This window comes from Manacus candei, unplaced genomic scaffold (assembly GCF_025592945.1).
Source record: "Manacus candei isolate 608988 ecotype Guabito, Panama unplaced genomic scaffold, ASM2559294v1 h1tg000017l, whole genome shotgun sequence".
Classification (NCBI taxonomy): Eukaryota; Metazoa; Chordata; class Aves; order Passeriformes; family Pipridae; genus Manacus; species Manacus candei.
In genome coordinates, this window is record NW_026138065.1 from 5,029,007 (window position 1) to 5,053,029 (window position 24,023).

A 24,023-nucleotide genomic window follows, 5' to 3' on the forward strand; every position below is an offset into this window, starting at 1 on the left:
GAGACAAACAAAAAGTCCTGGTTATCATTAAACAAAACTTTAAGTTGGTTCTGTGCTTGTATACTCAAGACTGCTTTCTGATTTCCACAGAGGGTCAGCCTACTTCTCACAAAGGCCACTTCGTCTCACTTCTGTACTGTGCTAATGTCATCTGCACCCACTTGCAGTTCCAGTGCCATGTCTGCAGGCGTATACAAAGGTCTTAGTACAGATTAGTATGTGAAAACTTGAAAAAGTCAGATGAAAGTTTGCTTCTTAGGCATAAAGTAGATCTTTTTAGATACTTTTTCAAAGATTTTTTTCTTTCTAATTCATGTGATATTGCACACAATATGGATTTGTGTCAGTTGGCATCCTGAGTAGACTCTTTATCATGCAACTGTTATTAAAGATTACTTATGGTTTGCTGTTTCACTGATGGTGTTTGTCAACAGTAATGCAAATGATTCTTTTATCAGATGGGGCAGTGCAGCCTCCTAACTAAGGGAGCTGCCCAACAGCAATCCTACATAGAATCATAGAATCAACCGGGTTGGAAAGCACCTCCGAGATCAAGTCCAACCCTTGATCCACTACCACCATGGTTACTAGACCATGGCACTAAGTGCCACATTCAATTTCATCTTGAAAACCTCCAGGGATGGAGAATCCACCACTCCCCTGGGCAGCCCATTCCAATGCCTGATTACCCTCTCTGTAAAGAATTTACCCTCTCTGTAAAGAATTTCTTCCTAATATAGAATTTCTTCCGAATATAAATGTGGTATGCAAAAACACTAGTGTTGCTAGTAAGCATCTGAAGGGAAAGATCCTCCTCTTTTTGCCTAGTAGACACAAAACTGGGAGTTGGGGGAAGGACTGCAATACTGCACTTCAACTATAGTAAAATGTGTTTGAAAATGGGCTCCAATGTGCTATTGAAAGACTGCTGAGTGCTGATAAATTGCTTTAATGTTGCCATAACACCACAACATGGGATTTGGAGCAACATGAGTAATTTCACTGGAATTCAGTGCTGCCACAGGCTTGTTTTGATGGGTCGCATGATTAATGCTTTGATCTTTATCTAGAACTTTATTGGGATTAGCAGTTTTTGGTCATGGGTTTGGGTGTCTCTATCTCTTGGGCAACCAGTCTCTGAGCAGCAACCTCATTCTGAGGTCTGACTGGCAGTGTGACTTGTTTCTGGAGTAGAAATGTGTCATCTTGGTTGCCTTCTGGTCTCTTTTGGGGTGCAAAGGGGGAAAGGAAAAGGGAAAATTTATAACTGGAGGTCTCTGCAGTTCTGCTTGGATCTGAGACACAGTATCAGTATAATATTCATCACACAAGGGATCTGGCTAGAACTGGTCATTAAAGCATATTGTGTGTTTCAGTGACTTCATTTCTGTGAAATGAGAAGTGGATTATTCCAGTGGGAATAGTTCTGTGGAATTTAAGTTTGATTATATTTCTTGGATCTAATTGTACTCTATAATTATTTTAAATATGCATAAATTTTCTAATAGCTTGGGATGTGGTTGGTCCATGTTTTTAAAAAAACCCTGTGTTTAGGATTCTTATTTGCAGAAAAAACCCCATCTATTTCTTGGATGTTTTTTTCCTTTCCAGGCCTGTTTGTCCTCCATGCTGTGGTGTCTAAAGAAAAACAAACTTGGAATTTAAAAGCATCTCTAGGATATTTTAGACTGACTGTATATGAGCGATCAAGTTCTAATGTGAATCATGGTGATAGAAAATGCAAAAATACTAATTACCCAAGATATTTTGTTCATTCTATATTTTAATCAAGTTCAGGATATAGTCAAGGGGATTCTTTCTGAACTACTCCTGCCAAAATTTGAGCTTACATAAGGAATAGTGGTGATGAACCATGTATGTGTAGGTGTTTCTGTGACTGCAGCTTTGGTTATTTTTAGGCACATTTAAAAACATCATTCTGTAGCAGCTAGGTGGATTGCAAGTTTCCAGAAGCTTACTTTTATGCATGCGGTTGATTTTTTTGAGGGATGAGGTGAGTTGATACTAGGAGAACAGGGCAGAAGCAGTAAGAAGCAGTGAAAAGAAGGTGCTGGAAGGATGTAAGGACATTGTGTCACCTCATTCCTACCTCTTCATATGATAATAGAAGTCCAGTTCCATTTCATTAAATGCTTTAGAGAAGGCAGCAAAGTGGGTTCAGGAGCTGTGTAACTATTATTTCCTCTAAGTAACAGCAGCTTCCTGTGTTCCTTCGTTGCAATTCGTGTAAAGAAAGAGACAGTGAAATGGTCTGTGTTAACTTGAGTACAAAAAGACTGTTCCTCTTTTTATTTCCATATTGCTGCTGTCCAGAATTCACATTGATGGAAATAGTGAGGCTTTCTGATCAGGAAGTGAGCAACATTTTCTCATGCAAACCCTTGCTTTATTCTCAGATAAATACAGAATATGACTTCTTTCACCTGTAGATGCACAGACTATAGAACCAGTAAGTCAATTAACAGTTTTGCAGCAGTAAGAAGCAGTGATAATGAGATTGTGTGTGTAAACATCAGAGTTGTAAAAATAAATCCTAATCAACATAAAATTAAATGGAAATATATAAATACAGAACAAATGCACAAATCTTGAATTTAATCTTTTTGATGTCTTGACAGCTAAACGGTTGTTTACAGCTGTTGATGTACAGCTAAACAGTGCTAGGAAAACCTAGTCACAAATTAGTTTTATTGAGAGATTCTTATTTGTCAGTATAGGTATGAATTTTCTGGTCTCCAGATCTATATGAAATTTATCAGGAATGCCAGAGCTCTGAAGCTGGTGTGAATTTGAATCAGGAGAAACCACAGATAACTTTACTGTGAAACTAATTACAGGAGGCACCTTTCATTCTAGAGTTTATTTGATGCCAAGATCTGTTTCAGATGTCCCTTGATGCATAATAGATAGTACTTACCAAAGATTTTCCGCTTCCTTGCTCTGATAAGGAAAAAAATCACTGTACAAAAGAATCCTGTACTGCAGAAGCGCTATAGTTTACTACATTAACATCTCTTAAAAATTATGGAAGAAAAGTTGGTTTTCATTTAAAAAAAATAAATTTAAAAACCCCAAACCAAAACACTGTCTTCATAAAAGAGAGTTTGTATCCAAGCACTGTTTTGTCCTGCAAAGAGTCAAGACAAAAAAGAATGCTGAGAAATTGTTGAGGGAAATATTCGAGTACCTCAGTGAAAGAATGAAGGTCTAGTTACAGCAAGGTTTTATTCAGAATGAAGCCTAGAAGAACATATCTGAACTATGTAGGTGTGTGTCTCTGTTCTTCTTTTTAATGGAATGTAGTTCTAATTTTATGCTTTCCCCCTTCCTTCATTGTACTGGGTTTTGCTTATGGATACAAAAAAAAGCTTTTGAACATCACGAAAAATATTAAAAAGTCAGTAGTTATTAAAGTTAGAGGAGATTACCGGGCCTTGGGTCCATAGGTCCTGGATGAGAAAGAAAGCTAAGGCATGCCTGGGAGCTAATGAGTAAGTTGAAAGAAATGTGTTATTTGTGCCCCACTTTAGAGACTTCCTGGTTCAGTTGCGTCTTGTGACTTGTGGCTGCTTGAGCACATACTTGGATTTACTTCTAAGGTACAGATAGGTCAGACTGCATTAAATGTGGAATGAAATGTTGAAGTTTTACAAAATTGGGTTGTAAAAAACAGTGTGTACCAGTTTGGACTGACAAAAGATGCTGTTGGTAATACATGCCCAAAAAGACATCAGAGGGACTTTTTACTTTAAAAAGCTAGACAGAAAGAATTGTGGCTTTCCAGCAGTCTGTGAGAACCTGGCACAGAATGCTGCATTCACATCACAAATCACCACAGAAACTAAAAGGGCAAAGATGGGCAGAATTAAATACTTGCTGAGAGGAACCTAAGTACCTGGAAAACACAATATGAAATTTGCCAAAGATGCTAAAAAATTTAGTAGACAGACACATATAGATCTTCTTTCATCATGAACTGCTATAATAAAGGAAGCTTTAGAAATGTACCTCTCTAATCTACAATGACACTGCATAAGAACCTGAAGAGTAATCAAGGTGAAAGGAGATGTGTCATATTGTTGGGGGAGGGTACATCTTGTTTATATTTTTAGAAATATATTTTGTATTGCTATATCATAGTTGAGTAATTGTTTGGTATTTAAGAATCTATTTTAAAACCTTCATCTTCTGAAAGCTAATATATGAAAACTTCTGAAAGACATATTCTTACCTTTCAGTATATATGTCAAATATATGTATATGCCACTAAATTAGGTAGGTATAAAGGAATAGTTTAATATTCTGTCTCATCTTATCCTGTTATACATATGCCATATATCAGAAAATTCAGTGTGGGGGAAAGGTGTAAAATCTTAGTCACTATGAAAGCAAAATTTCAAGGAGCTTATGTTCAAGTTAGGGAGACAGACTGCTTCACAGACTTGCTAATCTGCAAGAATTCTGAAAGCACTGTCACAGGCCATCAAATATATTTTAATATATTTTGAAGCTCTGATTATGGCAAAGCTATAATAACTGCTTTTTAGAAAAAGTAAAATGTTGTCACAAATGATGAAGCCAATTTTCATCACACTTTTGACTGCAGCAGCAAGCAAGGCTTTGTAACAAATTTTGAAGGAGAAAATTATAAGAGAAAATTAACTATTGGGTATATAACAAAAGTGTAAAGAAAAATAGAACAAAATGCAGCATGGCTTTAGAGAAGATCAATAAGACTACATTGTTAACTTTCTATGTACAGCTGCTTTCTAGACAACATAAAAGTAGTATAAAGGCATTCATCTGCACTTCCTTACAAAATGGTAGCACTGCAAATCACTTACTCAAAGAAGAAAATTCCTGGAGGTTTTGATAAGGGACTCTGTCATGTTACTTCACTGCCACCAGAGGAATAGCTTCATTTTGGCCTGCTTCTACCTAGTGTTGTGATAGATGGGCTTGGTCAGGCTGTTGAAGTTTGTTACATAATTAAGACAAGAGGAGTCCTGGGTCCTGACCTTTGTCCCAACCATAGCACTTGCAGGACTCAACATTTTCATTACCAAGTAAAATTTTTTTAAACTTTTGTCTTTCTGTATTCTGACAAAAATTTCAAAATTAGAGACTGAGCTGACATCAGAATTTCATTCTTGAGGGTGAATGTCTGCATGAAGTAGATTTTGACTTGACTGCTTCCACTCTTTCCAGCATGATTTGTACAGATACAGTGTATATTTCAGTAATCTTATAACAGACCATGGGGGTATATGCTGAAATTGGTGGTGGTGTCACGTCTCACAGCCAGCACAAGTGAAACAAGCTGTTTTAAAATACAGCTGCTTGGTTCAATCAAGGAACACTATGGATAAAGAATGAGATGGATTTTTTTTGAAAATTGTTTGTAACATTCTTTCTGAGGTAGCTTTTTACTTCATGAAATTTATGATCTGTCTTTGTCATCTTTATTTTTGGAGAATCTGATTTTCAAATTTTGCCAGACTGCCACTTTTTCCATCAGGACATTTCTGGAAGAATTTCAGAGCTATTTGTATGAGGTGCTACTTTTGCCCTGCAGGCACTGTGGTGGCCCTGGGGGCAATGGCAAAATTCTCTTCCAGTGGCATCTTATGCCCTTGCTTCCGAAAGGGAGCAGGCACATGTGTTCCCTGGATCTTTTTGGGATGTCTCAAACACTTGAAGCTGTTAGTATTATGTGATACTCTTTCTTTAGCTGCATAATGGGTTGCTTGTTTAGCTGAGTGATTTGAAATCTCACTGATATGTTTATTAAAGCTCTCATGCATAATCCAGGACCTTTTTAAATTGTTAGTCATAATCGTGGGGCTAAAATAAGGGGGAAAATTACTCTCTTGAGTTGCACAGGGGTTATGGTTCTGGTTATATGGTTATATGTTGTGGTTCTAACTTATAGCTAGTGAAGGGTTTAATGGAAAATTTTTAACACCAAGCAAGGGTGCTACAAGAGATGGGACAGTGTGAAAGGAGGGAGATTGAGATGCCAAGAAATCAAGATAGCTTGGCAAAACTAAAGCATAGTGATTACTGTGATAATCAAGTACAGGACTGACAGATGTGAAATTAATAATTGGTATTTTATTCTAGTTGTTTGAAGAGTCTATGAATGTATTCAGTCAATACATTATTCACTCATATTTAGTAAATAGATGTTTCTGACTTTGAAATTAATGGAACTGCTTGTAGGCAAGCACAGAAAACTGTAGCAGGCAATAGTGTTGATATATGTCTTTTTCTTAATTCTCTTATTTACACAGTCTTTCTGCTTTTACTTCTGAATTTAAGATGATGTGTGGGTTTGGTTCATACCATCTATGTGAATAGAGCCAGGAAATTAAAGAAGAAAGGACAATGTTCTTGGGCATTTCCCCACGTCCCTAACTTTACTAATGTCCTCATAAGTAACTAAAATATAAGATACAAATATGAAAAAAAGAATAAATGAGTATATTATATTATGTATAATATGATAATATGCAATATAAATATATAAATAAATCGATATATAACCTCTGGGTTTTTTTTCCTTTAGAAACATATGTTTCCATACAACTGGTGAAGGCAGAGATCTGCTATTACACTGATAATAGCAACAATAGGAAATATGTTAGACATTACTATAGCAATTTGTACCATAACCCTAGACCTTGATAAGTTTTATTTTTAAGGTTTATGTTACCTGGAAATTAGACTTCAGATATGTGTTTATTTAAAGTGGAGGGATTTTTTTTTCTTTTTATTATGAAACCATGTTGTGTGTGTAGGCCTGCTGCTTAGTGGGTTTTCCATGTTTTATGTAACCAGGCTGTGAGAAAACTGTCACATGATTATAGGAAAGTATCTGTCAATAAAAATTCATTCCCTTTAAAAACCAAACAAGCCCCCCCCAAAAAACCAACAAAACAAAGCAGGCTAAAACAACTTCAGAGGATGAGAGATCTAGAGCAGTTTCCTGTTCTAAATCAGAAGAGGATTAGAAACTCTGCAATGAAAAAGAACAATAAATGAAGTTTCTAATCCTGGTGTATTGGGCATAATCTCCCAGGTCAGTCTTCAGGCAAAAAAGAAACTAAATGAAATTGCTACTTGTTTACTGTGAATGTATATTTTATATGCATTTGTGCAGGACTTGGGCTTGTTATTTGAAGTGAAGAAGAGATGGCTAGAATACCAATTTCCAGTTCTGTTTCATTTCCCTGGTTCTCTGTGCGTCTTTGAAAACCTCTTCTTTCTCAGCAGTCAAGTGTTGCACATTATATCTGGCTGAGTGGTACAAGTCAGATAAAAAACTGGAAATTTGAAAGGATTGTGAAATGAAAGGAAAACGTTGAAGAATTTAATAGTTTTGATCATTGAGGTATTAATTTTATATGTGAAATATTAGTGTGCTTGACATATTTGAGGCCTGGTTAAGTACACTGGACAGTAAAAAGGTGACAATACAATATGACTGATTTGCCCCTAGGAAATTATTCACTAAGCTGCTTTTCCTGTGTAGTTTGAGCGAATGTGATGAATGAGTAAAATTTGTGCTGAAAAGTATTTAAGAAATTACATTTAATTGCAATTACTATCTCAGATAAAAATATGGAAATCTTTGCAGTATTTCTGTCTCCTGGACATGTTCGTCCTCTTCTGGCATTCTGGGGGATGTTTGGTGCTGCTATGTTCAGGTGCTTTGCCAGATGATTGAGGCCTGACTTACTGTCACCTTGCTGGCAGTTTATGTAGAAAAAGAGACATACAAAAACTGGAAGGAAGGAATAATTTAGACTAGTATGGGGCAGCAGATGTTTGAAGTACAGCTTTTCCAAACTTTTGAATGCAGCTTTTTTTACCCCCCTATTTTCTCTTTTTTGTTTGTTTATGAATGTATGTTCATAATTAGAATCCTTTCTAAATGAAAAACTGTAAGAAGACTGCAATTGTCCTTTTGCATTTCGTAATACTAATAGAAAACATTATAAATGGAAATTCACTGTTTTTTCCATCTCTTCTTCCTTTTCCTTTTTTTTCTATACTGTCTCCCAGAAATAGAGCAAGGCCTAAGGTACCTTTGACTTCAAAGCTTATGAAATCCCTTTGCTGTGTGAGCATTTCTGATCTCACTAAAACAGACCAAAAAAAAAGGGTGAACTGGGGAAAAGGAAGAGAAGCAAGCGGATTTAAGCTTTTGAAGATGTAAGCAGTACATTCACAAGTCAAATTAACCCTTGAGGTGAATAAATAGGGTGTCCAGTGAAGCTGTACACTCTGCATTAGGAAGAATTAAAATGGAAAGGTCTGTCTCCAGTGTTAAGATGTGCTGATGCAGCTGCTGTGCTAATGGTGAAAGTCTGGTGTAGTGTTCTAGTTGATAGGAGAGAGAATCACCAAGACCGGCAGAAGGGGGAGCTTTTGGAGTATAGCTCATTTTGATCATTAGTCTCAGCTGGTGCTCACTGACAGCTGTGCTCCCAAGCTTTTATGAATCCAGCATAAGGAGAATAGAAGGCACATCTTTAAAGATAAATGTGAGGTTATAACAGCAAGATCCTCAAAGAAACATTATTGCAAGCTCTGCTGTAGTGCAGTGCCTCAGTGCATGTGTGTGTGGTTTTTGTATGACTGTGACTACTGTAGTTTTCTTCTGATTCTCACTTCTGATTCATGCCTCTCCCTCCCCTCAATAATTAAGCAAATTCAAAGCTAACAACATTTTCATGATATTGCTACTTCTTAAGGATTTTCTTGCTCACCTTGTAGCTCTTTGAAAGGTTTGTCTTTTATGCAAATCATAGAGGAAAAGAGCTATAAGGTGAATTCATTGATTTAGGATTTACTTGCATTTCTCTGTAGACAGTACTGGACATGCTTTCAACATTCCATAATTCTATGAGAAAAACCTAGCTGCAGTTCTTGTCTAATTCAAAACTTAATATGCCTCCCTTCCCTTACCAAACTAAGTAGGGGAAAGGTAAGAATAGGGTTCAGGAACTTCATGATCTGGGAATTCTGGGAAGAAAGGTTGTTTAAAACATAAAAAATAGGAATTTAACTTTCTAGGGAAAACAGAGATTGAGAGATATATGATTTTAGTCTTTACTGTTTTCATGGCAAGTAAGGCACCAAGAGAAACTCCTAACCACTCCATTTAACCCTATAGCAGAAATCAGTGATCGTTTAATAATTATGAAATTATTAATCATTTAATTATTCCAGGTTATTTGCAAACATCTTCACCTATTGAAGGAATTACCTCCTGTAAGTTATGAATATGTGGTGGTTAGTGGTTTCTGAGGCCAAATGCTGTTGCTGCTGCATTTATTTATTTATAATCTTCTTATAATTTATTTACTTATAATCTTCTAGTTGACTGGAATCTAGCCAATCCATTAAATATGGCTATGATTTTGGTTTTGCTGTTTAGCATATAGATGCAGAGATTAACATTTTACAGTCAATTTCACGCATATAGACACCAAGTAATTTTAGTTTGAATTAATTTCAACTGCTTGTAGTGCAAATACATAGGGTACTGGCAAACCATTTCTGGTTCAAAACAGAAGGCATTAAAAGCTTGTGGAGGTGGTAAAGAGATATTTTGCTAAACCTAAACAAAAAATATAACCTTCATCATGCCCTGAATCAAATCATAAATGTGATTCCTGCTGCTTCTCAAGTGTGTCTTACTTTGATGTCAATGCAGGCATAGGTGGGGTCAGAGGGCAGTGAGGCTGGGGCAGATTCAGTGCCCACTTTCCTGGACCACAGAGGACTTTGGAACTGAAATACTTCTGTTTTAATGATAGCTCTCTTTTTACCTGAAATTAGGTGAAAGAGAAATATCAGATACCCTTAACAAGGGAGGAACTAATTCTTGGTAAATGGGGGCTTTCAAATGTTGTTCACTGGAACTACAGTGGCACAGCAACTCCCTCACCGGGCACTGCAGCACAGCATGGTGTTTGCTTGAGGAAATGAGCGACGTTCTCACATATCAACACATTTTCTTTTGATAGGATTTACCTCCTCATTCCTGTTTAAGAAAAACATGTCCTTTTTATAACTTTGGCTGTTCTTTATCTTTGATGGAGGATGGGTGGTTCTTACACTTGAATTGACCATTCAATTTGATTATAAGCCCTAGCTAGTTATGTACAAAACTTCAGCAGCTTAACAGTATGTTCTGTATATATTGCCCACTAAATGCTTTGAACATATAATCTATTTATTGTTGATACAGAGATTTATTTTTTTTCACAGCTTCTCACAGCGAAACTATTTCTCTATGCTTCTAAAACTGAACTTTTTTCACCTTGCATTTGGTAAAAGGTCTTAACCGAACGGACAAAATGTATTTCCGTAATTTAAATTTCTATGTCTGTCCTCAGATCTCCATAGCAATTACAAGGAACACACAAGCTGCATTAGAGCACAGCTTTATATGAACATTACTACCTTTGTGTTGAGAACCTTTATTTTTTTGACTCAACAAATAGTTGATGCAAAGAACAGCTTAATAGTACTAAAGTCAGTTTCAATCAAATGATCAATTCTTTTAGGTTAAAAAGTACCAGCTAACATAATTAAATAATTTTTACTATCCTATTTATTCCAAGACTACTTCAGGTTCAGATGGACAAAATGACATAATTTATCTTACTCTGCATTACTTAAGTACACTGATGACTTTTTTTACATATATACTTATTTTATATTGCCTGAATGCTAAAGTATTTTTAGACAATAGTTAATAACTGCTATACAAATTAAACCGAGTAGCAACTAGGATTCTGAACAAGGTATTTGAACTTGAGCAAGACTGTTAAGTGCTATAAAAAATAATGAATGAATGGGAGGATTAAGGAAAAAAAGAGCATCATTTCCTGTTTTGTAATTTACGGATATTGTTTGTGCTAATTAGGTTAAAGCAAAAGGGAAAGGCTATTCTGGTTCTGAATGTGCAGAAGACTCTCGAAACATGGCAAGATTATTTAAATGTTGAAATATCCAGACCAAAAAAAAAAACCTTTAAAAAAAGAAATCTAGCAAGTCTGACATTCAGAAGTCATGGATAACATTTGAATATTTAATATAGTATGAAGAAATGTGTAGTTTTCTTGCATAATCCTATTTTGTGTGTGTGCTAAGTGATCTTCATTTGGTGTACTTTTATTATTTTTTTTTCTTCTGTGCATTTTAGATAAGTGTAAAGCATTGACTTCCCCATTCACCTTTACCAGTGGTCTCTCTTTTATCTAGACCATTTTCCATGTCATTGAACTTTATTCAGAGATAGAAGGTGATACTATGGTAATATGATATCCCTTTCTCCAGAAATACTAGCAGAAGTGCTACTATTGGTCCCCTAGTGCTAGTGTGATGCCAGTCTTATACTCTTATTTTTTTCTAAAATTACTTATATAGCCTAACCTCAGCAGTTACAGCTAGGAGAATCCATTTATTGCAGTAAGAGAGGCAGTAACTAGGGTTTTTTATTCATCTTTTACAGCACTACTAAGCTTTGGCAACTGCAACCCCAAACAAAAAACGACTAAAATCACTAAAACATCTGTTGGCAGATAACTCCCTATTTGTTCTTTGCTTCCATAGTTTCATACCGTTGCCTTTCTGTACGTTACAACTGTGGGTAAATTGTTAAAAATTACAGTGCATATCACTCAGTAAGAAAGACCATCTTCAATTAATAAATGACTTGGAAGATTTAATAACTGAACTCTAATAGAGGACTATGTTGAATAAGCAGATTTGTTAGCATCACCTTTTAGGTGATGTAAACATGGAACAGGGGCAAACTAATTGACAAATGTAACAAAATTTATTATCTCCCTTGAATCTACTGTATTATGTCTAATAAAGGGCCAGGAAACTTGGATTAATAATCAGATAATTATCAGATCTTTAGATGTGGAGAGGAAAACCTTAGAAATAACTTCCAACATTTCAATGTATTGTTTATTTTAGGCTGTATTGCCACATGAAGTTAAAATAATACAGAAACTTTGGGCTAAATGTCACTTAAAATATCCTTTTAAAATTGCATCCAGATGTTTAAAAGAAAAAATCTTTTAGTATGTTCAGAAAGCCTGGGAAATTTTACATTTTGAATAAAATCAATATTCAATCAGAAATCTTGCATTTCTATGTAAAAACCAGTAGAATTATCATTAGTATATTGCATTAAGAAAGTGTTTTAGTATATTTTTTCTGGAAAATACCTTTGGCTTTGAGTGGATGGGTGGAAAAAACAGATCATAGAAATTTATTGAGGTACAAATTGTATTCGCATCTAGTTCATACTCAAACATAAAATTAACTTTATTACTGCATCTCTTTTTTCTCTTCTAGTAGATCTATGTAATCTATCAATATCCTGTGAATCTACTTTGCTATCTTTTGATATTTTAGACCTTAATCAAGGAATTTAATATTCTTAAAATGTCGATTTTACTGAAACCTGTGTACGTAACTAATTTTTGTAGTCTGTTTCTGGCTAAGTGCATGAAGCATAATGATCTTTCAAACCACTAACATTTTCTCCAGTAATATTCTTTATAACATATGTTCTCCTTTCATGTTCTGGTTAGATGACAAAAAAAACAATTTGATCATGAAATATGGCCCTATAAGAGGAATAAGTATTTTGCTCTTTAAAAGTTTTACTTCTCTGAATTGCTGCTTGTGACACTGCATTTTATTTTGGAGCACTCTGCTCCTCTAGAACTGTATTAAATACAGTTTTGTGCAGAATAGTTATCAGGGTTTTTTTGTTATTATTCTTTTATTGAGAGTTTCTCCAAAGAAACAGAGGACAATTTCTCAAAGACTGATAATTTTATGATTCAAGAAAGAAAAGACTCGTTCCAGGAATTGGGAGACTTAATTCTATAATAACTTTGTTGATGTCCTCAGAAGAATTGCTTCATTTCTTGGTAATATCTCAGTTTTCCCTTCAGGACAATTGTATAATATAAGTAAATAGGAAATTGATGCTACAATAACATCTCGTGGGTTTTTTTTCCTACTCCACAGTGCAACCAACACAATATATATTTTCTTGAATATCCTCATTAATCAGGTTCCAAATCAACTACAGTTACTATGTAGAAATTTTTTATATTAAATATTTACTATCAGAGACTTTTCTCAAGAATTCTTTTTTTTTATTTAATATTTTTACTTATAATAGTTGAGATTTTTCAGTATGCGTTGTAATGCCTAAATATTTGTGTCCTGTAGATAGCTGCAAATTCTTACTGATCTGTGTCATCACCTTGACAGGACGAACTCTGCTGGAAAAGCTCTTCAGCCAGCAAGAAAATGCACCACAAGAAGAAGCAGAAAAACTATGCTCTCGCATTATTGCACTGGGTCTTTTGCTGCCATTCACTGACTGCTTCAGGGAGCCATGTAATCAGAGCGCCCAGCAAAGCACGCCCACATTTGATGTAAGTACTGAAAAAGTTATCTTTTGTCTGTTTTGCCAAGCAAGACATAATTTACTAATGGTTTATCCCTCTTGAGAGAATTCTGTAAGTCCTTTTAATGAAAATTGCCCTTAGGAGAGTGGCCAGCTATTTTTCTGAGCTCAAGTATGTGCCCTTTTGTATACAAGTAAGCATAAGAAGGTTCTCCCATAACTTGATTTCTTAACTTTTTAACCCAAATCTTATTCTGCCATAATGTTCTTCATCTGCTTTTTTTTCATTAAGTTGCCTTCTTTGAATCAAAGCACTCTATAGGACTACCTAGATTTCAATCCAATAGCTACTTCACCAAAAATCTAAATTAAAGGAAGAACAGAACACAGCATTTCACAAAATTTTACAGAACCCAAAGAGGATGTCTATGCGAGATACTTCCCCCCTCTCCCCCCAGAAATACTTTTGATACAAAATAGTGCAGAGATCGGTGGAAATTTGCTGGAATTCCAGCTACAGTTTTATCTGTGCCTTTGGGCTGTTACTGGTGGTGTTTGCATACTATTACAAACTTGTGGTGTAGACATAACCTAACATACTTTCCCTTCCTCTTGGATAATTAATTCAACATAAGGACATGACATTTTGTACTGGTTTATGTGACTGAAGATAATCAGGGATATTCTCTTCAGTAATTAGCTTCAAAATAGAGTACAAATATTAACTTATAACTTAATAAGCTACTGGTATAGTTAAGATCATCCCTATTCTACACATTAAGCTGAAGGTTGGTTAGGAATACTCAAAAAATGATTGGCATAGACATGAGAGAACACGAGTCTCCTTAAATCTTTAAATCTTTCTGATCTTTCCTGAAGAATAGTTTAACACAACTGGTGAAGGGAAAAGAGGTAGAATATTTTTTTTTCTAATGAATTCTTATACAAACTTTCCTAGACAACCTAGCCTATCTACAAAGTCATGTCATGGTCCGTCTAAAAATATTGTTATATGTTTGTTTTTTGGTGTTTTCTTAGGAAGCAACATTTAAAGCATTTTTAACTGTGTTTTGAAACTAATTGAAAAATGCAGTGTAACTTTAAAACTGAGGTTACTCAGGCAACTTAAAATCACAGAGCATTTGAAAATGCTCGTGGTTAAATATACTCAAGAAAGTTACTGAAAAAGGCAATTTTCTTATTTTTCAGGTTGTTTAAAAGAGTTTGGTAATGTTTTCAGTTCTTCCACTTTTACATATATTCAGCTAATCAACTTTAGAGTATTGAATACAGTAAAAAAATTTCTCCTCACTAATAAACAGATTTTTTATCAAATTCAAAGTTTGTGAAGGAGCAGAAAAGGCTCTTTTGTTAACTGGTATGCCATGCTTTGTCTGAGTAACAAATATTTTAGTTGTCTTTCATTTAATATATCCAGCAGGATGGACATTGTAGTAGCCTAGTGCCATGTGAACCGTGTATCAAAATCAGCAATTTAAGATGTTGCTGGCCTAGCAGTGATCTTAATTTGACTTGGTCTATCATTAAGCCACAAATGTCACAGCCTCTACGACTGCTTTTTGGCATAAATCCCCTAAATAGATCACACTCCTGTAACACAATGTCAGAAGGGGTGTAAAGCCCTGTGTATGTAACTAAGTAATGCATCCGCTTTCAAAGGAGCATACATCTGTCTTGAATACTACTACCTCAGTAACTGAATTCCACATGGTGGGAAGGTGAGACCTGCTGCTATTGAGTTTTGGAATATGTTTCTGCTTCAGCCTTGGTGACCACAGTGCACCTATCTGTTTATTCATTACAGGTTCTAGTAAATGAAAATGGCTAGAACTGGCAGTATAGTTGATTTTGCTTCTTAGAGCAAATAAAATATTTTACAGGAAATAAGTGCTAATTTTTATGTAAGGAAATGAAATAATTAATAATTAGTGTGGAAAAAAAAAGGTGATGCTTTATATTACTTTAAAAAAGGACATGTAATATCTGTAAGTTTTGTCCCCTTCTGCATCTCTTTCCATGTCTGTACGTTGGGATTCTTTTCTTTTTTAGGTTTTTGAGTTTTGTTTCTTTTTTTGTTTAACTCATTAGAGCAAGATTTTAGTGTTGATCTAACCATTTATTTCAAAGACAGAGGAATCAGACTAGCCTTAATTAACACCTACATTTCACACATCTACAATTAAGAAATACATCTTTTTTGACATTCCTCCTAAATTGGGAGCACAGCCAGTCCTATATTCTTCCTTCATCTCTGAATTCTTCAGATATGCCCCTAGTTCAACCTTGGATTGCCTCCAGTTTGGCTGATATTTCACTCAGCTAAAACTACCATCAACAAAGCTCCTGTAACCCTGTCCTGGTCGCAGACAGGTTTGTCTGCCACCTTGTTGTCCCTCCTCCCTTCTCCTTCCAGGTATGGTGCTTGCCTGTGCCTTAATGTTACTTATTTGACTGTTTTGATTTGCATCTTAATCTGGTGCTTGTAAAGTCTTTTAGGTCATTCCTTTATTTTTCTTTTTTTCAGAATTGCCAACCCTTTTTCCACTGAAGTCCTTCCTTTAATCCTTTCTTTTCTCCTTTTGTGACTGATCCCCTGCATTTCTGAGCTTTAGCTTATCACTTTATGTTGAATAAAGTCCATGATTCCCCTCTTGCATAAGTGTAGTCCCACAGACTTTGTTTTTTGAAGAGGTTAGGTTACAGTTTATGAAAACAATTCAGTAAGTTTTGTTCATTCTACAATCTATTGCTCAAGGCTTGAGATGAATATAAACATTATTTAGAAGACCTCTTCTCTCACTTTGATCTTCTTTTCTGGATGTCCTCCAGTGAATTTAATTTAACATGGCTAATGCTGAACTCTCTGCTGTCTTGAAATGTTTGTAATTTCACATTCTGATTATATTCTCATCTTCTTTATTACTCATGTCTGGTGGTCACCTCTGCTTCTCCATGTCTTAGAAATGTGTACCCAAATCTTGTGTCTCTTTTCTCAGCAATGTACAAGAGATCTGTTTGATTTTTTTTATTTCTCCTAAGATATTCTAGGCTTCAGTGTAGAGCATTAAATAATGGTACATGCCCTCTTTTAAATTTCTTTTAGGATTCCCACTGTCTGACTCAAATGAAGCAGTGTATTAAAAGTAAAGACAACTTTTACAGCTCTTAGTTTCTCAGGATAATATCACAATGGCTCCTGGAAACCAGTTTAAATTAAAATCTTAGCACTTGTGTTTCTGGTGTATCTGTGCTTTGTGGATATGATGCTTACTACTTTTTTAGTATATGGCAAACATGAATGATCAACAAATGCCAAACGAAAGCACAAATCTTCAGAGAACTAGCAGCTGTCATCAAATTTATGCCAAGGATAGTGACCAGATTCCACAGGCTTATAAATTATTCAGGTTTTTTATATAGATTTTAATGATGATTGGAGATCATATGTTCATGAAGTATCTCTGGCCTTTTTGTCAAATTTCAGGTTATAGTCCAAAGGACAGAAACTTTAGAACTGTTTTAAGAACTTATGAGAAAACTTGCATGTTCAACCTTGGCCCATTTTATCAATTATTTCTTTTGAAGAGATGGTGGCAGATGCTCAAAGTAAAAGATTAGTCTGAAAAATAAAAGTTGAACAAAGCTTTAAAAGTAACAGAAATAAGACAGGATTGGGGTTTTTAAGATGTTTACTGTTGAGAAGCAGTGAAAGCTTTTGCTATAGCCTTTCCTACCTACTTCTAAAATGTAAAGAGTATCTTAAACAGTAAGTAAGTGCTCAGCGGCAGGTTCCCTGTCTAGAAATACATTTCTCTGATTGCTAGTTTCCTCTTTCATGGAGAGGTTGCTAATTATTGCCTCATGTGTGTCATGAATTCTTACTCATAAGGCTATCTTTAGTCTTTCGTTCTTCTGCTAGTATTTTATAAAAGAAAAACAGAGGTTTTAAATTAAAAAAAAAAGGTCAAGCAATTAAATGGACAACTTATAGAAAGATAGATTAGAGCACGTTCTGTGAAAAAATTTCTTGCCTTTTAAATAGCTGTTGCCTACTTGCCTTTTATCTTTTTCCCCTTTTAGCAGTTGGGAGTTGTTCAACAGGGTTTTTAAGATTCAAATTAAAAAAAAAATCCTTTGACTGAATGATATGTAAGAAATTAATGCTTTGTGAAAAACTCTTTCAGTCCCAAATAATAGAATCATGGAATTGTTAAGGTTGGTGAAGACCTCTAAGATCATCAAGTCCAACCATTAACCCAGCACCACTGTGTTAGCCACTAAATCATATCCCTACGTGCCACGGTCACAATCCTTTTAAATGCTTCCAGAGATGGTGATTCCACCACTTCCCTGGGCAGCCTGTTCCAATGTTCGACCATCCTTTCAGTGAAGAAATTTTCCCTAAAATCCAACCTGTACCTCCCCTGGCTCAACTTGAGGCCATTTACTCTTGTCCTGTTACTTTTTAGCTGTGAGAAGAGAACTACTTTCCTTGCTATATATAGTGCAGCTGCAATCTTGAGCTTTTTAGCATTTTACCACATTATACTATCCTATTAGGGTAAAATAAACATGAGATTGTTAAATGGGGCATCTTTGGCAAGAATGTAACCACAGGCAAGTTTTTGCAGACACCTGTTGAAGGATAACAGTTTTTCACAAGTAAAATCTCATCTCCTGCTTAGCTCCTCTGGTAATAATGTACCACAGAAGATGTAAGATAGCTATCTTCAGAGACAAGCATTTGCATTAGAATTTAAATTGTTCACACAGCAATGAAAGAAACTGGAATTTTCCTATCAATGCAAGGCAACTTTATTTAGAATCTCTGCATTATTAAGAAATATTGACAGTACTCGGTGTTTGCATTTTATCCAGTAGCTGCAATTACTATACATTGTGGTTGTGTAGCCCCCAAGTATGACTTCTCATTTCAGATTTTCCAGTTCATGCTGTACAGTCTTAAGTTATGGGCAGGTTTTTTTTTTTCTTTCATAGCAAATTTCTACTCTTTTTCTGACAAGCCTTCCCAGTAACTTTGTGTGTTGTTTCTGAACATTAGGTTTAAAACACTTAAATTCTCAGTGAAAACTTAAATTATTTTGTGATAGGGACTTTCTGATATCATTTTATAAATGCTTTTGAGAGGAAAACTGATCACACTTTTGTATTCATACTGTACTCCTTGTTTGAGGAATTTCATCTCTATTGCACTCGGAAGGATCCAATAACTACCTTTTTTTTAAGTGATATTATCCAGCAATATCTTCTTCCATATGTATTTGAAATGCACACTAAATATTCATCTTTCTTTGTCTCAGGTTTCATTTTAGCTGGGCTAGCCCTCTACATCTTTTTTACAGTGCTTTTATTTAATGCTGTTACTCTGTTGAGTACAGCTGTTAATTTCTTCTCAATTTATCAATTATTTCAGCATATTCTATGATGAAAGACCTAAATGGACATCTTCTGGATGGCATCTTTCTTTACTGTGTTATGATGTGATTTTATACATAGTCATGCTTGGCAGTTTGGGATAGGTACTTCCCCTTCTGAGATTTGTAGTTGAGATGCCTGACTAGGCTGTCCTCTGTTTCTGAAATAATGCTTCCCCAAGGAAGCAGGGAGACAGACAGCATGAATGGGAAATGCTATAAAAATGACTGTTTTCCTATTACCTCCTGGCCACCTGTGGTGATGCAAATGCTTTTTAAGGAAACAAAGACGTTGCTTTCTTTCTGCTGAGTAGTAGCAGATGGTGGGACTTCACAGGTCAGAAGGAAGAGAAATTAGTGGCACCAAGACAGTACTTAATTTTAACTTATTTGCACTGTTTATGCCAGTCTGAAAATTAGTAGATAAACAGATTGCAAATAGACTCCTTTCTCGGAAGTCAGAGAGCCAAAATAACAATGATCAGTGTCAAAAGAACTTTCTCAAGAACTGATATCAAGTATGAGAACTTCAATTCCAAACTGTAACACAGAACTTGCAACAGTGCAGCATTTCTCCAATGCTGCATTTCTTCAAGCATACTTTCATTGCTTGGGCATAAAATGTGTAAGACTGGACGTAGTCCCATTTTATGAAATTTGTCAAAGCAGTATATTGGAGGTCAATAGCGAATAAGATTTTAAAAGTTAACAATTTAAAATTGTGGACTAGAGCAGAGAAAACTGATTGTTAATCTGCTGTTTTAATCTTTGTTTGTAATGTAGCATACCATGGCAGTTCATTTTGGCTAAATCAAAACCCCCATGTCTCCTCTTCCATTGCCCAATCACACATTGTGACACCTTTTCTTTTGTGGTGAGCAATTCTGAATATTTCTGAATTTAGTAAAATGGAAACAATTGGTTGATCACTTGCTGAAATATTGATTTTATGCTGTTTCCCGCCTTTCTTTTCTTTTTTTCTTTTTTTTTTTTTTATTTTAATTGCCTATTTATTTTATAGCTGTTAGCTCAGACCCTGCAGACTTCTACTCCTTCTCTTTTTTTCTTTTTCTTTCTTCTATCTGCTTACTTGTAGTGATGCTGCTGGATACACTTTCAACTGAGACAGTTTATATGTAGGATATTGCTAGGTCTTTTGCAGAGAATATTGATTACCTGCTTGTTATTCTGAAGAGCTGCCGCAAGAGGCATATACTGTATGTTAAGTTTACACGATCTGTTTGAAATTTTGAGAATCATTGTGTATAAGGTGAAGGTGGTCAGCCTGTTACCTCTAGAGATCTTTATATTTTATGACTGTCTGTGCATTAATTCACTTTCTTAAGAATTTCAGTCATAAAACAATGTCTATTTTCTAGCTTGGAATTGAGAATACAGAGGGAATTGAGTTTGTGCATATTGCATGTCTCTTTCCAAGAGAAAGTTTTTATAGTAGTAATAATCACATTGTCAAATTGAATAGAAGTGAAAGGAATTTTCTAAGTTCTATTTGGGCGATTCAAATTTGTCAGAATCCAAGCTTATTGTGGAACTGTGTCAATAGGAGTGAAAACAACTCCTGATGGAGAAACTTCTTGTCTTGGCTTACATTTTTTGGAGGGTTAATGAGAAAGGATGAACTGTCAGGTCATCCAAGTAACAGCTAATAATGTAGTGGTCTTGGGATGTGGCCTTCCAAGTGGGAGTTCAAGCTGGATGTGGCTAGATCTTGATATTCTTCTATTTTGCAAAAAGCTAGCTACTGTTCCCCCATCCAAGAAAAGTTTGTTTTATGCAGTTCAATCTATTCAGCTATATTTAATGCAGAAGTTATTGGTGAATAGAAAGACCTAAACAATAACTCTGGAACAGAGTGAGTATAGATGTGGGAATCTGAAATTTAGTTTCCAGATTTCTTTCCCCATGAGAGCCCTAACTGAAGGGCTATTGGCTCTTTTTGCCTCTCATATTACTGGGATATGGTGTTGAATCCTAAGTCTAATGGGATCAAACAAGTTTTTTTCTTTTTTGTTGAGGAAGTTAAAGTCATTTCACGGGAAATAAATGTTTCAGGATTTTTGAGACAGTGTTTTTAAATTAATTGTTGGGGCAAATTGGTTCTCTGACAAGAAGAAAACCTACTTACATAAAATGCTTATGCATCAAATTTAGTTCATGAGGATAAAGTGCTACTTCAGCTATACATTAAAGTATTATGAAGGACTTGCTGTTTTTCAACCTTGAAAGACATCTGTGCTCACTAATACAGCCAAAGGTAGTACAGGTTGAGAACCATGTTTAATCACTGCTCTGGTTCTGTCAGTGGCAAGACAGAGCTTTGTTACTGAACCTTTCCTCAATAAGTGAGCCACTTTCCCCATTCTTGATAGTATTGATTTCTTTATTTTAAAAGCTGCTTAAAATAAAGCAGTCTCCTGCTGAGCAGAGCATTTTGAGGTAGTCTGGCTGTAGTTTCTCAAACTAAAACCTTGCTTCTTCAATTAACTATTTGTATGCAGTACAGAACATGCAATTGGCTTTCTTTCATTTTAGAGACTGTATACTTAGTATACTAGAATGATTAAACTTCCCAAATGGAAAAAAAATAAATTCTTTCCATGCACTTGAAGCAGACTAAATGACAAGAAATTATGTACAAATGCAGTACAAGCTTTCTGGAACTCTTAGCCTGGAAAACACCTCTGAGACAGGGAGTCTGATCTCTTCTTATCCCAAGGACAATAAAATGTAATTCTGCTATGAGTTTATGGAGTTCTATTTTAAATGCAGGGTAATTCCTCTACCCACTCCTCCACTTCCTCCTATTGAAAGAATGTAATCCAGACTGATTTGATGAGTAGAAATCTTCTTGTAACTCCCACTCTGTGTTTAATCCTGGCCCATTTATATCTGTCTGCAAACATGCTGACACTTCTGTCCTCCCCTTTTCAGGATAATTTTGATTGTTTGGGGTTCTAGTGAAAAGTTTTTCAAGTTTACTATTTGAAAATAAATTTCTTACAAGATAGAACCCAATTACATCAATGCTTGATACAGGAGCCATCAGGCAAGTTAGTACCAATGCACTTTCATTTAAAAAAGTTTAGAGGTACTGCTAATGTGTTTTCCCTGTCTACTGCTGTGCTGACCTGAAGAGCAGTGGTTACTCCTGATAGCAGAGTGCTTCTATACTGCCTTACCTTCTCTGCCTGCATTTTTGTTTTTGTTTTTTCCTTGTTGACAAGTCTTGTCAAAATACTTCTGGTCAGATTTTTCTCCCCCTTGATTCTCACATTGCTAATTAACATTTTTACAGCCATTTTGGACAAATGTGTGTACAATTATTGCTATTGCAACTCCATCTCTTGTACTTTTTTTTAAGCATTTCTCACAATGGCTTTGTTTTTTGAACTGGAAGCATATAAACAGCTGATTAAAAACTGAAGCGACATTGAGCAGAAGGTTGTATTACCTATATATCTCCAGGAACAATGAATCATACATTCAAGGTTGCATATTATTTTCCAACAGTGAGAGATATAGTAGTCTGTAATTCAGTCTGTGGCCCAGGGGGCAAATCTCGTCTCTGTGTGAAAAATGTGTGACCCCTTTTCTGAAATCTCCGGGCCCACCAGAGTGACTTTTGATGTTTACTGTAGGTCTAGATCATGGCGTTAGTTCTGGGTTCACCAGCATCTTTCTGTGTGTCCTTTGCTAGAGGCCTTTTCTTTGAGTAGCTTACAGCACTAGTTTCCATTTTTAGAGACTAGCTGGAAAACATATGCTCAGCTCAAGCAGTGAAGGAACATATTTAATATTTAATCTGTTAGGTACTTGAAGTGCAACACTGTGGTACCAGAGAACAAAAAGTTGTTACGAAAAGCCATTCTTTGTGCATACTTAAAGCTGTCTGGGAAGAGAGTGAGTTAAACTACAGACCTGACTCTCTGTGATTCTAAATGCTAGATCTATAAGTGGTAAAATGGATATTGATTAGGTACCGTCAGATCCTGCAGGCAGTTTGCCTTGCCCCTGTGCAGATGCTCTACACTTTTAAGAACCATTGGAAAGTGCTGTGTAAGGATGTGTGGAAATAAAAACTCGTCTTGACATCGTGTTTAGTGCACCAGACTCAGATAGCTTTAAGCTTTCAATGTCTGCCCAGAAATGAGTCTGAATAAGTAAGATTGGGATCATTCATTACAAGGATACAGATGTAATTTTTCCCTAAAAAGAGATGCTTTAAAAACTAAATAGTGGAGTCTGAGCAAGATGAAGTGGAAATCACAGAGGTATTCAAAATTTGATCACGGTAAGTATATTCACTGACTGTATGTACAATGATAATTACCAAAAATTCCCTCTGAAATTATACGATTAAAGGAGAAAAAGTTGAATGTGGAAATCTAGGATCATGGATAATTGTGCTACGATTATTAAAGTTAAAAGCAAATCTAGACTTTTAATTTGGATTATTTTGTTTCTTTTGCTTGAGTAGTACTTTAACATCATAGAATTGGCTGTATATACCTTTCTTCTAACTGTTCTAATAATATGATAATGGCATTTATGGCATTATCAGATTTGGAAAAGGAAAATGGGATGGGTTAGTATATTAACAGACAAGGAACCAAAGACAAACAAAGCATTAGATTTTGGACTGTAGCTTCACTAGATAGAAATTAAGTACATCGAGATGATTCATCTCTTTTGAAGGGTATGAAAGCAGAGACAGGGTTAATCTTCTCCATTTTAAAGTGTAAATTATGGACTATCAGCTTCAAGTCCAGAGCTTCAGAATGCCTTTCTGTCATGCCGTTTTTCATATTTTAAATTATGTTTATAACCTTGAAAGTAATCTGAAAGTAGTTGCTGGTAAATGCCTTGTTTAAATGTTGAAAGTTGATACATTTTCATTGTATTGCAAGTCCCTCCAAGGCATTTTTGGAAGTCTAAATTTCTATTACATAATGAGTTCATTCCATTGTCTTTCTCTGTGCTGAATAGTGAATGAAAAAAGACCCCCCCTAAATGCAATACACACAAATACTGTTTTTTATATTCACAAACAAAGCTCCCACACTGAG

The 24,023-nt window shown here is 35.4% G+C and overlaps 1 protein-coding gene across 4 annotated transcripts in view; it reads left to right on the forward strand.

The window, feature by feature from the left end:
• FMN2 (formin 2) overlaps positions 1 to 24,023 on the forward strand; it is a 177,009-nt gene that overhangs the window by 24,212 nt on the left and 128,774 nt on the right. For all 4 annotated transcript variants that reach the window (XM_051783770.1, XM_051783772.1, XM_051783771.1 and 1 more), the window contains exon 3: positions 13,342 to 13,508. In XM_051783770.1, the coding sequence (XP_051639730.1) occupies positions 13,342 to 13,508 (167 nt within the window). The remainder of the gene's footprint in view (positions 1 to 13,341; positions 13,509 to 24,023) is intronic.